This window comes from Grampus griseus (genome assembly GCF_964374135.1).
Source record: "Grampus griseus genome assembly, chromosome: 14".
NCBI classification, from domain to species: domain Eukaryota; kingdom Metazoa; phylum Chordata; class Mammalia; order Artiodactyla; family Delphinidae; genus Grampus; species Grampus griseus.
In genome coordinates this window covers 275650-290644 of record NC_139008.1, presented here as the reverse complement: position 1 = coordinate 290644, position 14995 = coordinate 275650, and the positions used below count along the sequence as shown (strand labels likewise).

Genomic DNA, 14995 nt, shown 5'->3' with positions numbered 1-14995 from the left:
TATTGCTGTTTAGAGAGAACTATTTGGAAACTTGCAGTCAGTTTCACCCAAACACTGGAAAAGCCTAAACATAAGCCAGGCGCCCTGTCGGGGCGCTGGCTCCCAGCAGACGGAAGCCCCCCTGTTACCCGGGCTGTGACTTGCAGCAGAAAACAGGGTGTCCCCGTGGTGCTCAGGCACCAGAGCTTTGCCTGCGGGTCCAGGCTGGTTCCTGGAACGTGAATAACATTGACTGTGAGCCCAGGCCAGCAAAGGAAAGAAGTTCTCCCAGGGCAAAGGCAGCGGGCGTAGGGCTTTGAGAACAGTTTCCAATGTCAGGTGCACTTTTTCCCTTGGTGGCATCATTTTGAAGTCAGAAAACGCACTTGTACGCACTCGAACACGTTCTCTGCATTCAGTGGGGCCTTTTTATTAATGTTGTCCACATCGCTCGTTATTCCCTCCGGGTCCTTGTCACCACACGCGTGCATTCTGCTCAGACCCGCTGCTGGAGCGTCTGCACTGTGTTATGAGCTGGTCTCGCGACATCACCAGCCGGGGGTATAAACACGCATCCTGGCTCTGACATCCCCCACTCCCGTGCTTCTGAAAGTTTGACGTTTTTCAAAATAAAACGTTTAAAGAAATAAAGACACAGAAATACTGGAAATGCTAATGCAGTTTTTTCCTTATGACTGGAGGTGTTCCTGGGGTCATTGTCACAGCGCTTTTGCTTAAAATCACAAGAATTCTACCCCCATTCCCGTATTTACATAATGCAGAGGGGCAGATTGTTGGAGTCGGGAAGGGCGGGGGGAGTCGCAGGTTTTCTGTGCGGCTGGGCTGCAGGGATCCTCACTCCCCCCTTGGAAGGGGGGCAGGGGCTTGGGGCAGGCGCAGCTCTGATTGGCTGTGGGCGCCTCTCTCCCCGTCCTCTGTCCTCTGCTGCACTTGGGTGGCCTCACTCTGAGAACTGGTCCAACTTGTTTGCTTCTGCGGGTTTCTTTGCAGGGCTTGGGGCAGGGGGTGTTTACCTGTCAGGCCACCTGCAGCAGCAGTTCGGCTGTATATTAGAAATGTCAGCCAGTAAAAGGGAATAAAAGAGCCGTGACTGGATCACGAGACTGGCTGAGCTCAGGGGCGCCGAGCGCTCCTTTGGCGCCGTTCCCAGGGTTGGGAGACGGGGCTCGGAGCTGCTGTGTGCATAGGGTTTGGAGCCGGCAGAAATGATCATGGTGGCTCCTGATCGGGAGGGTTCCGGGAGCAGGGTCCTCTTGGTTCATCTCCCATCATGCTGTGAGCTGTGCCCATTCTACAGGTGGGTTCACTCCTGGGCGACTCAGCCCCTGGGCCCCTCCAGGCAACTTTTGGGGTGGCACCAGGTCTCTGGGTTGCCATCAAGGGAGCGTTTGTCACAGGGATGACCACACCCCTCGTGATGAAGGCCCACGTGTACATCTGTCCCCCCACTGGACAGTGAGCCGCTTAGGCAGGGGCTGTAAACGGAGGCTGGGGGTCAGGGGTCAGGTGATGCAGGGATTGTGGCAGACAGAGCATGTGCTCCCACCGGGGTGGGAAGGGGGCTGAGTTCTTGCTTCATGAGAGCAAAGGCCCCACGTTGCCAGATCTTCCTTTTTTTTCCCAAAGAAAAGCCAAAAATTTGGATATTTATTACTCTCTCAATTTTTAAATGTTGGGGCTAACTTTGAAAATGGGGCCAAAATTGGCCCGTGAAGAATCAGTAAAGCACTAAAGAAAATTCAGTGGTGACCGAAGACCTTCCCTTCCAAAGAGACCCAGGTCCCAAAGGTTTTAGGGGTGAATTCTGTCAGACGTCAACAAACTGTCCATCCTTTTACGAGTTGCTCCAGAAAATAAAACACGAGAAAGCTGCTCAGCATATCGTATGAATTTCATATGAATTTGGAGGGACACACAAATCAGCCCATAACAGACACACAGAGTGTGTGCTGTGTGAGTGTGATACCAGGATGGAGCCATTATGGGTGTTGTTGGGAAAACTGGCTAACCGTCTGGGGAAGAACAAACCAGATCCCCTTCCTCACGGACAAAAGGCCTAAATATGAATCCAAATACTATTTGGCAGAAGGTAATTGCTGTGGACTGAACCATGTCCCCCAGATTTACTTACGGAAGCCCTAAGCCCCAGTGTGATGGCATTTGGAGGCAGGCCTTTGGGAGGTGATTGGGTTCAGGTGAGGTCAGGAGGTTGGGCCCCCAATGGTGGGATTAGTGCCCTTATAAGAAGACATCAGAGAGCCTCGCATGCTCGCTCTTTGCCACATGAGGGCACAGCGAGAAGGCAGTCTGAGTAAAGCCGAGATGTGCTCCTGAAAAAAGGGAAGAAACAGGGTGGGATCTGTAGCACGATGCCGTTTGGGGGTAAATTTAAAGTACATGCATATAGCTCAAGATTCCATGTTGTGAGAGAAAGCATACAATGAAAAGGAAATCCCTCAAATTTCAGAACAAGCACCATTGCGAGGGGGACGGGGGAAGCGGGTAGAAGGGGGAGAAATTGTCAACAAGAGCAGATCACCAGTGTCCTGAACTCAGGGGCACAAATCTGCATCTGAGGTTTACGATGCTAGTAGGTCCCGCTAAATGCTGGCGTGGCCAGATGCAGTCTGTGGTTCCGTCGGGAACATTGGGGTCTGCTGCTGAGCGGGTGGCCGCGCCGGAGGCTGATGGGGGATGAGGGAGAGGTCCAGGTCTGTCCCCCCGACTGTGCCCACTGTTAGAGAGGGGGGCGGAGGTGGGGTGTCCCAGGAGGAGGACGGGGAGAGTGGGAAGGGCTCTGCTTCCCTAGAACCCGGAGCACAGCGGGCCGCCTGGTCTCTCCCACCAGCCCTGTCGTCCAGAAGGAGGCTGGTGCTCTCTGGCCGGCTGAGCACCGGGCTGGTCGCAGAACTGGGGTCTACGTCCGTGCGGCCCTGCCGAGTGACCGTGGACAGGCCTGCCCGTGCTATGTGCTGGAAGGGTCTGCGGCGGCCCTGTGAGCTGCAGAGTCGGTATCTGAGGCTCAGCGTGGAGGGTGGGCCGCCAGGGCTTCGCAGCACTTTGGCGAGTGAGTCCTTCCCGGGCGATCTTCTTGGTCGCTTGGGGGCACAGTGGCATTTTGTAAGACACGCCCCCATGGGCAAGCTTCCAGGGCCTTTACCCCAAGACCCTGGGACCCCTGGGGCACCTGCCTCCTGCAGGGGAGAGGGGTATGGCTGGTGAGCGCGGTGGGACATCGGCACAGCCTGGGCTGGTCTGAGCCACCGCAAGGCCAGTCTGCTGGGCTGTGGGCTTTGGGGCCACACGAGGCTGCCCATCCCACACCGTCCCCTGGTCCCCAGCCCCACGCAGTCTAATCTGGGAGGCCACCCGCCCTTAGAGCAGGTTTGAGGTCAGACCACGGAAGCCGGAAGGAGTTGGCTGGTATTTCACCCCAGGAGTGGGTGTTCTCCGACCATCAGAGAACATTCTTCACCCTCATTCTGAAGAGATGGCCTGTGGGAGAAGGCCCGGTTTCCATGGCAATGTGTTCACACCCCCGAGGCCTCAGGGCCAGGGTCTGGCTTCTGCTAGGGTGGGGACAGCCGGTGACACCCAGAACTGATCACACCCCGGAAGGTGTTGGGGGCCACGTGGCCCTCCCAGGGGGTGGATGCCACCAGGAGCTGGGAACCAGGCACGCCCAGCGCCCACCCCCAGGGCTCGGATGCATCTCAGGGTCGAGGGAGGCACACCGCCCCCCCCCCCCCCCCGCCCCGGATGGTGGCTTCCCTTCTTGCCTTAGAATTGTTTTCAGAGGCACTTTGCTGCTTAGCTAAGGTCAGCGTGAAGTGAAGGCTTCGGTGGCCTTGGCTGCTGGCTTGACTGTAGCTTCGAAGGTCTTGTTTCCAAGGTCAAAATAAGTAACTTACCAGCAAGATGTGTTCTAAACATTTACTTGCAAGTCAAGAATTAGCTTTATTTTATTTTATTTTTTTAACGTCTTTATTGGAGTATAATTGCTTTACAATGGTGTGTTAGTTTCTGCTGTATCACAGAGTGCATCAGCTATACGTATACATACATCCCCACATCTCCTCCCTCTTGCGTCTCCCTCCCTCCCACCCTCCCTATCCCACCCCTCTAGGTGGTCACAGAGCACCGAGCTGATCTCCCTATGCTATGCGGCTGCTTCCCACTAGCTATCTATTTTACATTTGGTAGTGTACATATGTCAGTGCCACTCTCTCATTTTGTCCCAGCTCACCCTTCCCCCCCCCCCCGTGTCCTCAAGTCCATTCTCTACGTCTGCATCTTTATTCCTGTCCTGTCCTGTCCCTAGGTTCATTAGAACCTTTTTTTTTTTAGATTCCACATACGTGGGTTAGCATACGGTATCTGTATGGCAGACTAGGTCCATCCACCTCACTGCAAATAGCTCAATTTCGTTTCTTTTTATTAGCCGTATTTTAAAATGGCGCTTGGGCAGTGGGGTTTGGATTTAAAATAAACAAAACCCAAAATGTCTGTGTTGTTGGAATTAGCTGTGATGAACATTTAAACTACTTCTGGGCTGAAAATAGCAAGCCCAGAATGGAACAGCTCTGTCTGCATGATTTTTTCAGAAATATATCAAGTTGGGATTCATCAGTGGGTTTTTCTTTTTTTTTACTGAGGTATTGTTGATTAACAGTATTACATGTTTCAGGTGTGTGACACAGTGATTCATGATTTTTAATTGTTATATTCCATTTATAGTTCCAACTACATCCATGTTGCTGCAAATGGCATCTTTCATTCTTTTTTATGGCTGAGTAATATTCCATCGTATATATGTGCCACATCTTCTTTATCCATTCGTCTGTTGATGGGCACTTAGGTTGCTTCCATGTCTTGGCTATCGTAAACAGTGCTGCTGTGAACATTGGGGTGCGCGTATCTTTTCGAATTAGTGTTTTCATTTTTTTCAGGTATGTACTCAGGAGTCGAATTTCTGGATCGTATGGCAACTCTGTTTTTAGTTTTTTTCAGGAACCTCCATACTGTCCTCCACAGTGGCTGCACCAGTTTACATTCCCACCAGCAGTGCAGGAGGATTCCCTTTTCTCCACATCCTTCCCAACATTTGTTATTTGTGTTCTTTTTGCTGGTGGCCATTCTGACAGGTGTGAGGTGTTATCTCATCGTGATTTTGATTTGCATTTCCCTTCGTCTGTGGTGTTTTGACCTCAAGGGTCAGACCTCATCTTGAATGTAAATTTGAAAACGTCAGTTCCACGTGGACGATCGGAGGCCACACCCTGGTGTGAAGGGGAAAGTTCTAGGCTTGGGAGTGGACCCCCGTCTTCGGGAGGCCAAGGCAGCAGGAGGACTGCCTGTCTGAGGACCCCGGCCCTTGTAGCAAGACGAGGGAGGGTGCTGCTCAAACAGAGGCCTTGGGCCCAGGCCACGCATCTCAGGACAGACAGCGGCTCGTTTTCCCTCCTGATCAGGAGACCAAGGGATCGGGGCAGCAGGCGGGGCTCAGGTGGGGCTCAGGTGTACCTGGAGGTGGAAGCGTGACTTAGCCATGCACGGAAGGACGGCGTCCACGTGGAACAGGCCTGAGAGCCGAGCTCTGACCTGACGTGCACCTGCACCCTCTCCCCCCGCCTCCCCGCAGCCTCCGGTCACCTGCCAGACCCCTGGGGTGCTGCCCTCCTCCTCCTCCAGAGGGAGAAAGAGATGTTTAAATAGAGGGGAAGGACCTGCCTTAAGACTTACTCCTGTCTTCTGGGCCCTGGGAGCGGGCGAGCACAGGGCTGTGTGGATCTCTGGTCCTGCCTTTGCCTCCCCGGGGCCCGGCACCTGGGGCTCCTCTGAGGCTCCTGCACTGACCGGTTTCCAAAAATCCGCTTTTTAAACAGGCAGGCGGGCAGCAAGCAGGCGTCCTGACTGCCAGGTGCATTTCCTGCCTGAGGGCCCAGCTTCATGCTTCTCTTTTGGGGAAACGTGTGCCTGGGGGTGGGTCACATCCCTGAGCGTGGTCATTGCACTTTGGGTCCAGACCCTGACCTCTGACTCTGCATCCGGTTGCCATCCCGAGGATGTAAAGCGTCCTGGACCAACATGCACACGTGCCCTGGGTGATGGGCGTCCCCTCCTGGCCCGCAGCCCACGCCTCCCAGCATGCCTGTGGGTCTGTCTCACACGAAACTCGGGCGATGGAACGGCCGGGCTGCCTGGCGGGCACAGCCCGAGCCAGCCTCGTCGGCCTCTGTGCCCCTCGAGTGAGCAGTTACAGAGCCTGGTTTCTTCCCATTTCTGCATCTGGAGTCTCAGCACCCTCAGATGCAAAGTGTTCACCTGGGAAGAAGCAGAAAACAGGTCAGGACTGGTTGCCGTGTCCCCGTGGAAACAGTCACGATCTGTTTTACATTTTGTAAGTGGAGTGTGAGCCCATTTTTGTGAAACCCCGATACGTGCAGATCAGGAGGTCATGACCAAAGGACAGCGGGTCCCAGGGGTCGTCGTCTCCCCTGGGCAGGAGCCGTGGGAAGCCCCGTGAGGGGCAGGTCGCCTGGTGCCCCTGCAGCACCCCCATGCTGTGCTTTCTTTTCCAGTGACATATTCGATGCCATGTTCCCCGTCATGCACATCGCTGGGGAGACCGTCATACAGCAAGGTATGCCCCCTTCTGCTCCTCCCCGGGGCCAGAGCCCTCTGGGAAGAATCGGTTATTCACTTAAAAAGCGTATTTAGGGCTTCCCTGGTGGCGCAGTGGTTAAGAATCCGCCCGCCGATGCAGCGGACACGGGTTTGAGCCCTGGTCCGGGAAGATCCCACATGCCGCGGAGCAACTAAGCCTGTGTGCCACGACTACTGAGCCTGCGCTCTAGAGCCCACGAGCCACAACTACTGAGTCCGTGCGCCACAACTACTGAGCCTGTGCTCTAGGGCCCGTGCACCACAACTACTGAGCCTGCGCCCTAGAGCCCGTGCTCTGCAACAAGTGAAGCCATGACAATGAGAAGCCCGTGCACCAAAACGAAGAGTAGCCCCTGCTTGCCTCAACTAGAGCAAGCCCATACACAGCAACGAGGACCCAACACAGCCAAAACTAAAAACAAATAAATAAGTAAATTCATTTAAAAAAATGTACATTATACAAAACTCTCATTGTCTTGAGAAAAGCCACTAATGACACTTCAGAACAGTCCACTTAACAAGTTAACATGTGTTAATATGTTTCGATAACCTCCTTGTCATTAAAAACATGGTGGAGCTGTGCTGAGCCCTGGCAACATGCTGGGAGTGGATTTCAGATGGTGGTGTCAGGAGAGGACGTGCCTGTCGGCCTGACTGCGGTAACCGTTCCCGTACGTGTGTGAAATAGGCCATCGTGTTCTGCACCTCCCACACGTACAGCTTTTATTTAAAGATTTTTTTGAATTGATGAGACCTGGTACTGCCTAGCAGAGGTCTATGAAGCAATGCCGAGAGGTGGTTTGTTACAAGAAAAACAAAACTTCGCATTCTTGCATCACGTGTCCTGTTTCCCTTTTCTTGTAGGGGACGAAGGGGATAACTTCTATGTAATCGACCAAGGGGAAGTGGACGTAAGTACCTTGAACTGTTTTTGGAAAATAACTCCTGTCTCTGCGCACAAGCTCAGGGCTCGAAGACGTCTTTCTGAGTGATGTGTTTCCGGTTTTTCAATCCAGAAGTGATAGAGTTCACTTAAAAGATACTGTAAGCATATCTGAGCACAGAGTGAAATAAGAAGGGCGGCTGCCGTCTGCTTCCTGCACAAGCCGACCGCGGTCCCGGGGCCCCGACTGACCAGCCCGGCCCCAGCCAGGAGCCCACGGCCCAGCAGGCTCACTCGGCCGTGCTGGGTGCTGACGCTTTATAAACGTCTGCAGGCCCTGTGGCCCTGGCTTTACGATGGAACCAGGCTCCGTCCGTCCCAGGGATGTGATGCTCCCTGATTTCGTTCAGCTTCCTCCCCCTACTTCCTGCCTTCAGGAGTGAGGGACCCAGGCTCCGACCTGGAGGGAGGTGCACCTCTGTCAGTCGCCTGCCCCCACAGGCTGAGCCCACCCTGCTTGGATGGCGGTGTCCTTGCCTGGGGCCCCCGCGTGGGCTTCTCCAAATGCGGGGCTGGGCCTGTGCTGCCCTCCCCCCCACCCCTCCCCCTCCTCCCTCGGCCTCCATGAGCGTCATCCTCTCCGCTGGGCGTTAGCAGTGCATCTACCCCCAACGTTTCCTCTGTGGCCCTGATTCGGTCCAGCTTGTGCACCTGTTCCCAGGAGCGTCTGGTCAAGGCCGGCCCCCGCGGCAGACTGGTCCCCACGCCCCGGGCTCGGGACTGAGCCTGTTCTGGGGTTCTGGACTCCACAGTCCCGGCACTATCGGGGCACATCCAAGGAGCCCCCGAGCCAGCTCCGGGCCCAGGATGCCAGTGCTGGGGACGGGGCAGGGATGGGCCACTGACGGTCCACACGCCACCCCCACAATCCGAGCCCCCATGAGGTGGGGTTCCCGCTGCTGTCTGGCAGTGCCGCCCTGGTGCACTGACCCAGCCCAGTTCTCAGGGCTCGGCTTCTGGAACTGCCAGGCCATTGTGGAGGGGCTGGGGGGGCATTCGATCACTTGTTCCGCCAGCAGTACGTCTGCGTCCATGTGGTCGCGTGTTCTGGGAACCGGCGGGCGGCCCTCGGCTTCCGGAGCTGGTGGCACAGGAAGTGACTCACCACCAGGACCTCGGGGCGAGCGGCACACGGAGTCGGAGTTTCTGTCCGTCCTGAGCGGGGGGGCCTGGACCAGGCCTCTGGGGTCGAGGGCTGTTCTGTCTCACACCACAGGCGGAAACTGAGGCAGGAGCCGCGGGCCTGGGGCGGCCACGGCCGCAGAGCGGGTGGCAGATGGAGGGTGAGCGCGGGCTGCGGCTCCAACCCGGGCTCAGGCTGCCAGCAGAGCCACCTCCTGTGGGCTTCGCGTTGTGTTAAAACAACACCAGCCCAGGAAGCAGAGGAGACCGACGAGGCTGCCGCGTCCCGGTGTCTCCAGAGCTGCCCCCTTCAGAGGGGCTGAGGGGTCGGCTGGCTCCAGGCTCAGGTCCGGGTCCTTCCTCGGGCCCTGACCCCTGTGTGGGCTTCTTCTGCACCTCGGTCCCTCTGCTGTCACCACTCTCCATCCTGTCCCCCGTCCTCCGTCCCTTTCTTGTTTTCTTTCCTTTTTTAATAAATTTATTTATTTAGTTTTGGCTGCGTTGCGTCTTCATTGCTCTAGTTGTGGCGAGCAGGGGCTACTCTTTGTTGTGGTGCGCGGGTTTCTCATTGCGGTGGCTTCTCTTATTGCGGAGCATGGGCTTCAGTAGTTGTGGCACGTGGGCTCAGTAGTTGTGGCTCGCGGGCTCTAGAGCGCAGGCTCAGTAGTTGTGGTGCATGGGCTTAGTTGCTCCGCGGCGTGTGGGATCTTCCCGGACCAGGGCTGGAACCCGCGTGCCCTGCGTTGGCAGGCGGATTCTCAACCATCTGCGCCAGCAGGGAAGCCCCCCCTTCTTGTTTTCTTGCTCAAATGTCGATTGGGCACTCGTGTGCTGGACGCTTACAAAGCCCTGAGGATACACCTTTGGGGACGCGGCCCCTGCCCTTGGGGTTCATAGTCGTCGGGGAGACACCCTGGAAGGACATTCCCAGTGTGCATCTTGCCTCTGAGCCTCTACCCGTCCTTTCCCTCTGTTCTTATTCCTGCTCTGACTTGCAAACTTCTATGCATCCTTTGAGACCCCACCCAGGCAGAGCCACTGGGCTGACGACCGAGATCGGGGCTCTCGCTCGTGCACAGGGTCCCACAAAGATTGGGTCCTGCTTTCCAGCCCCCGGAATGTCCTCCGTCTTCTGCTTTCCTTGGAGTCACACGACTCCTCTAGTTCAATCCCGAAGATGTTGCCGAAGTGCCGACCCATGTCACCAGAGCATGCGGCTAAGTGAGAGCTGAAACGACCCTGGGGTTGGCACGTCGGAGGCTGGGTTCCCCAGTGAGCAGATGCAGGGGCGGCTGACCTTGGGCCCAGAGCCCTGTCCTTGTCTTTCGAGGAGCCTCGAGGGCCCACCGTCGGGGTCCCGTGAGATGCGCCTCCCTGGCTGGTGTGCTCCACGCAGATGCGAGGCCCAAGCCTTGAGGTTACCTGGCTGCTGCCTGGGCCTGGGCCCTCCTGCCCGGAGTGGCAGCATCTCTGTGTTACTCCACACGCGGGGGCGGGTGGAGGCCCTGTGGGTGCCCCCAGTACGTCTGCCCTGCCCTCTGTCCCCATTAATCCACCTGCCACCACCCTCCTCGGCAGACCCCGTGCACAGTGAAGATGCCCTCTCCCTTGCAAGGAGGAATGGCCCCAGGTGCTGGCGGCCACCTCCCCTCTGAAGGTGTGAGCACACAGGAGGGTGTGAGAGGCGGGCGCCCACTGGACCCACCACTGCCCGAGCGGAGATGCTGGAACCGGCCACAGGGCTGAGCACTGGCGGGAACCCTACCTGATGGGTAGTGGGCCCGGGGGGGTGGGGCGGGGGCTGTCCCCCGAGACAGGCCCCTTGGCCCCAACCGCTCAGCCCTGGGTGTCATTGTCCACTCGCCCCATCCGGACTCAGGACCCCTGTCCCAGCAAACTGTAGAGTGCCAGGTGCTCTCACCTGCTGGCCCGCACCTCCATCTGTGAGTGAGGGGAGGGGCTGGCTTGGCCCACTTGTCTGGGCAGGACCCCTCCCGGCCCCCAGGGGTGTCAGTCACCGAGCCAGGTCTCTCCAGGCGGGGGACATGGGGAGGCGACCGTGTGACAGGGAAGTGGGGTCACTTGCTGTAACTGGGGTTACAGGCAGGTCCAGCCCTCCCCGCAGCGGCTCAGGTACGAAGGCAGCTGTGAGATGCCTGAGCCCGGATGCCTGGGCACTGTGGGTGGATGCCACTTTCTGGCTGACTCTCCAATTCGGGACAGTCAGCCTGGATGGGACAAGGCGGTGACTTGGGGGCCGCCCCTCCGTCAGTCTCATCAGAGTTTCCAGCTGCTGGTGGGCGTGGGAGGGCCGGGCGGGGCGAGGGAGCCTGCAGAGGGAGCTCCTGTGATGTGGGCGTGAGCGCACGATAAACATGCAGGGCCTGGGCCTTGTGGGTGAGGCCACGTTTAAAGGAATCAGAAGATGCTCAATCAGGAGCCTGGGGTGAGAAAGTGGGCTGCTGGCTGCCAGCACGCATTCTGATGACTGTTAGCGCCGCTCTGGGCGCGAAGTTGCAGCTTCTCCCAGGCCTGGAGCCGTGTTTTGTTTGCTCCTTTCTGGGGAGCAGGGGAGTGACCCTGACCAGGGACTGGCCGCTTGTGAGGGTTCCGAGGGTGGCTTTTAAGGCTTGAGTGAGGCCCATCCTGTGAGGGTGGCGGGAGTGGAGACTGTGTCCGTCACATTGTTGCCCTGAAGCCCCCAGCACGTGGGCTCCCCTCGGAGGCCCCATCCTGGCCTTTAAACAGGCATGGTTTGGGGGTGGTCATCCAGAGCCCCCCTTCTGCCCTCTGACCAACGGCGCCCTGGGGGGGGGGGGCGACGGCCAGGTGACCGGATGCCAAAAACACCAGCTTGGTTTAAATTACGGTTTTCCAGAGAGACGCGGAGAGTGCTGGCTGCGGTGTGTGTGTCGCTGAGAGCTATAATCCGTTTTCCTAAGTATAAAAATATCTCCCAATTTGTTTTATTCGTGGAACGTAGCATTTCCCCTTGGAAGGACACTCCTCGGCTGACCTTACAGGCTCAGGAGCATGGCTCCTCCCCGACGCTTCCAGGCCTCTGGTGCTTCAGGGCCTCCTTGGGGGGGGGTCTACCCCACCCCAGGCTCCAGCACCCCCCGCCCAGGGCTCCCCCTGTTTCACTCCGCGGGTCACGGCCCGCCAGTCTGCTTGCCCGGCGGTCTGTGTTTTTACTTGGTAAAGTACACGTAACGTAACAGTTGCCGTCCTAGCCATTTTCAGTGTCTGGTGCGGGGGCATTAGCACATCACGCTGTTGCAGCGTCACCCCCGTCATCTCCAGAACTTCCTCCTCTTCCCAAACTGAGACTCTGTCCCCACTGAACACTAACCCCCAGCCCCGGGCCCCCACCCTCTCTTGCCGTCTCTGCGACCCTGACGCCTCCAGGGACCTCAGAAGTGGAAGCGCACAGGGTCTGTCCTCCTGGCCTGGCTCATCTCACTGACCGTCACGTCCTCAGGGTTCATCCATGTTGTAGCAAGTGTCAGTTTCCTCCCTTTTTAAGGCTGAGCCACATTCCACTGCATGGATGGCCACGTCTCGTTTATCCGTTTACCTGTCGTGCCCGCCTTTGTGGCTGCCACCCTGAGCCGTGCTGCTGTGGACGACGGGCTGTGCAGGGACCTGGGCGTCCTCTCAGGTGCTCTCTGCTGACCGGCCACTCCTGGGCGCTGGGTGGCCATGGCCCCGAGCCGGCTGTGAAGCTTTCCTGCAGCATCTCACCCACAGGGTGTGTCTGGGGGCCCAGCACCCCTCTTGGTTCCCTGCAGAGGTCCTGGCGGCCCTACTGTGGCCAGAGCCTGCTCTGGAATCACGGACAGGTGACCCGCCCCCTGTGTGGTGGTGGTAATGTGATGACAGCTCGGGGAGGGGACCGATCCTCGTGCACACCCCACAGCGGGCCCTTGACGGGGCGCGTGGTCACCCCGGAAGTGGGATCCTGATGGGACCCTGCCTTGTGGGACCTCGGAGAGCGTGATGTCTGTGAGCGGAGGGCGGGAGGAGGCCCAGGTGTGGCGGGTTCCGAGGAGGGAACCTGGCTGGCGGCTGGCCACCCCTGAGGAGTGGCTGCTGACCCCGTGGGGCTGGTCCACGTGACCCGGGCCCCACAGACAGGGAGCTGGGAGGGAGTCTCTGGGAGGAGTTGCCTCTCAAGCAAAACCAGACAGTCGACTTTCCCCAGGTGTTTTGGGCTAAAGAGGGTTGAGGCTCGGAACCGGGTTGACCTGAGAAGCGCCGCCGACATACCTGGACTCACCTGCACAGGCTCACCTGCTTGGACGCCCCATCGCTTTGTGGCCGGAGCCTGGGAGCTGGGCCATTAGCTTTTTCTCACCATCTGTGAAACCAAAAACAACAGCGGCTGGCACGCCCTACTCGCTTCCTTGCCCGGGCGGCTCTGGGTTGCGTGGGAAGTGGCTGCGGGGGGCAGGGGGGCTGAGGCCGCAGGACCCCCCCACCCAGTGTAGTGGATAACTCAGTGAGTGATTCTGTCTCCGCTCACCCAACAGTTATTTCAATTGAATTTCTGTTTTCTGTGGAGCGAGTGTTGGACCGAAGTGTCCCGGGTTTGGGGGCAGGCGGGGAGGCGGCCCCCCTGGCGTTCCCAGCTGCTCGTCTGCTTTGGCGGGGCCGAGGTCCCCATCTCAGGTCTCCCTTGACGGGAACGCAGTGCTACCTGTGATGCTGCTTCTGGGGTCTCACTAAGCAGATTCTTGTGCTTTCGACCCAATCAGTCACCGTCTCCACCTCCGTCCAAAGTCGAATCAGAGCTGATCCATCGTGGGCAGGCGTCAGCATCACCTGCTGAGGTCCTGGCCTCTGGGCTGCACCCCTGGGGGTCTGATCCAGTCGGTCGTTGTCGGGGGTTGGGCGGGGAGGGGGGCGTGCACCTGGGTTTCCGCAGGTTCCCAGGTGGTGCTGTGCACCTGGTCCGCACACCACCTGTTGAGTAACGTGGTCGAAGGCTGTGTTTCTGGGACGCCCCTCGCTCCTCCCTGCTCCCCTCCCGCCGCCCTGAGCTGGGCTCCAGCTGCAGCAGGGGGAGCCTCCCAGATGTGAACCTGGCCTCAGCCGTGCTGGAACCTTCTGGTCCTGAGACGAACATCTCCCTGTGTGGCCTTGCTGTACCCAGTGCCCTCCGAGTTCAGTCCTGCCTCAGGGCCTTGGCTCGTCCTGTTCCCCCGCCTCAGAGCTCTTCCCCCTGGTCTCTTCAGGGGGCCCCTCATGCTGGGCTCGAAGTCACCTCTTCAGAAGCCCTCTCTGCACGGTCTGGACTACGGCTCTGCCTTCCCTTCTCTTCAGGGCCTGCGCTTGTTTCCATGACATAACGCTAGTGTGGTGAGCACCAACCGGCCGGCTGGTGAGTCCCGGTGAACAGGAATCCGCACGCTGCCAACCGCTGAACCCAGCAGGTAGAGCGTGCAGGACACCCAGGTTGCTGGGGGCGACACGGGGGTGACAGCGAGTGAGCGAATGAACGAAGATCAGCGGGGCGGGAGCTCTGGGCTCAGCCGGAGGAGCCGAGGCAGCGGCGGGAGCACAGACGTAGCCCAGTAGGGCCTCCCACCACTTCTCTTTAAAAGAAGGAAAAACAAAAAGGAAACAAAGCATGAAGTAGCCCCTTTGCGTGCCAGCTGGGGTGGGGCCGGGCACTGTGCGGCCGTGGTGACAGAGGCCAGTGTCCGAGAAGGATGGCCCTTTGTGCTCCGAGGGGCGGCCCTGCCCGGCCTCGGCTCTGCACAATGCTCTTCTCTGACGCCTCTGAGGACGCTGTCGGGACCTCGGTGAGGAAGGGTCCTCATGGCCCCCGGTGGCGCGCTCCGGCCCAGGTGCCCTCGGTCCTGTGTGCCCTGCAGCGGCAGCTGCCCACGTGCTCTTTGGGGCCACACCCTGGGAAGTGGAGGTGCAGCCGCTGCTGGCGCCTCTCCTAAGCCACCTACCCTGTTCCCTGGGGGACCCTGTGCTATTTGGCGGGCGATGGGGGTGGCCTGCCCCCCGGCAGCCATCCGAGGTGGTGGTTCCTTCTCCCCCTGAGGTGGGAGCCGGGAGGCTGCACCGAGGGAGCAGGCGCGGGCGCCAGGGGAGGGCCGGCTGGTGCAGCCTGGGGAGACGGTGTTCAGCAGATCGCGCGGATACCCCCGTGACGCCACCAGTGCCACCCCCACCCCCTGCATCACCCACGAGAGTGAGCGCGTTTAGTCACACGCGAGAAGGTTCGAGGCCCCCTTCGGAATCAGAGCT

At 58.6% G+C, this 14995-nt stretch overlaps 1 protein-coding gene across 1 annotated transcript in view; it reads left to right on the top strand.

The window, feature by feature from the left end:
- Positions 1 to 14995, top strand: part of PRKAR1B (protein kinase cAMP-dependent type I regulatory subunit beta) — a gene marked incomplete at its 3' end in the record, with an annotated part of 80968 nt that overhangs the window by 40601 nt on the left and 25372 nt on the right. The window contains exons 5-6 of the mRNA XM_082671589.1: positions 6582 to 6643; positions 7531 to 7577. Coding sequence (XP_082527715.1) covers positions 6582 to 6643; positions 7531 to 7577 — 109 coding nt within the window. The remainder of the gene's footprint in view (positions 1 to 6581; positions 6644 to 7530; positions 7578 to 14995) is intronic.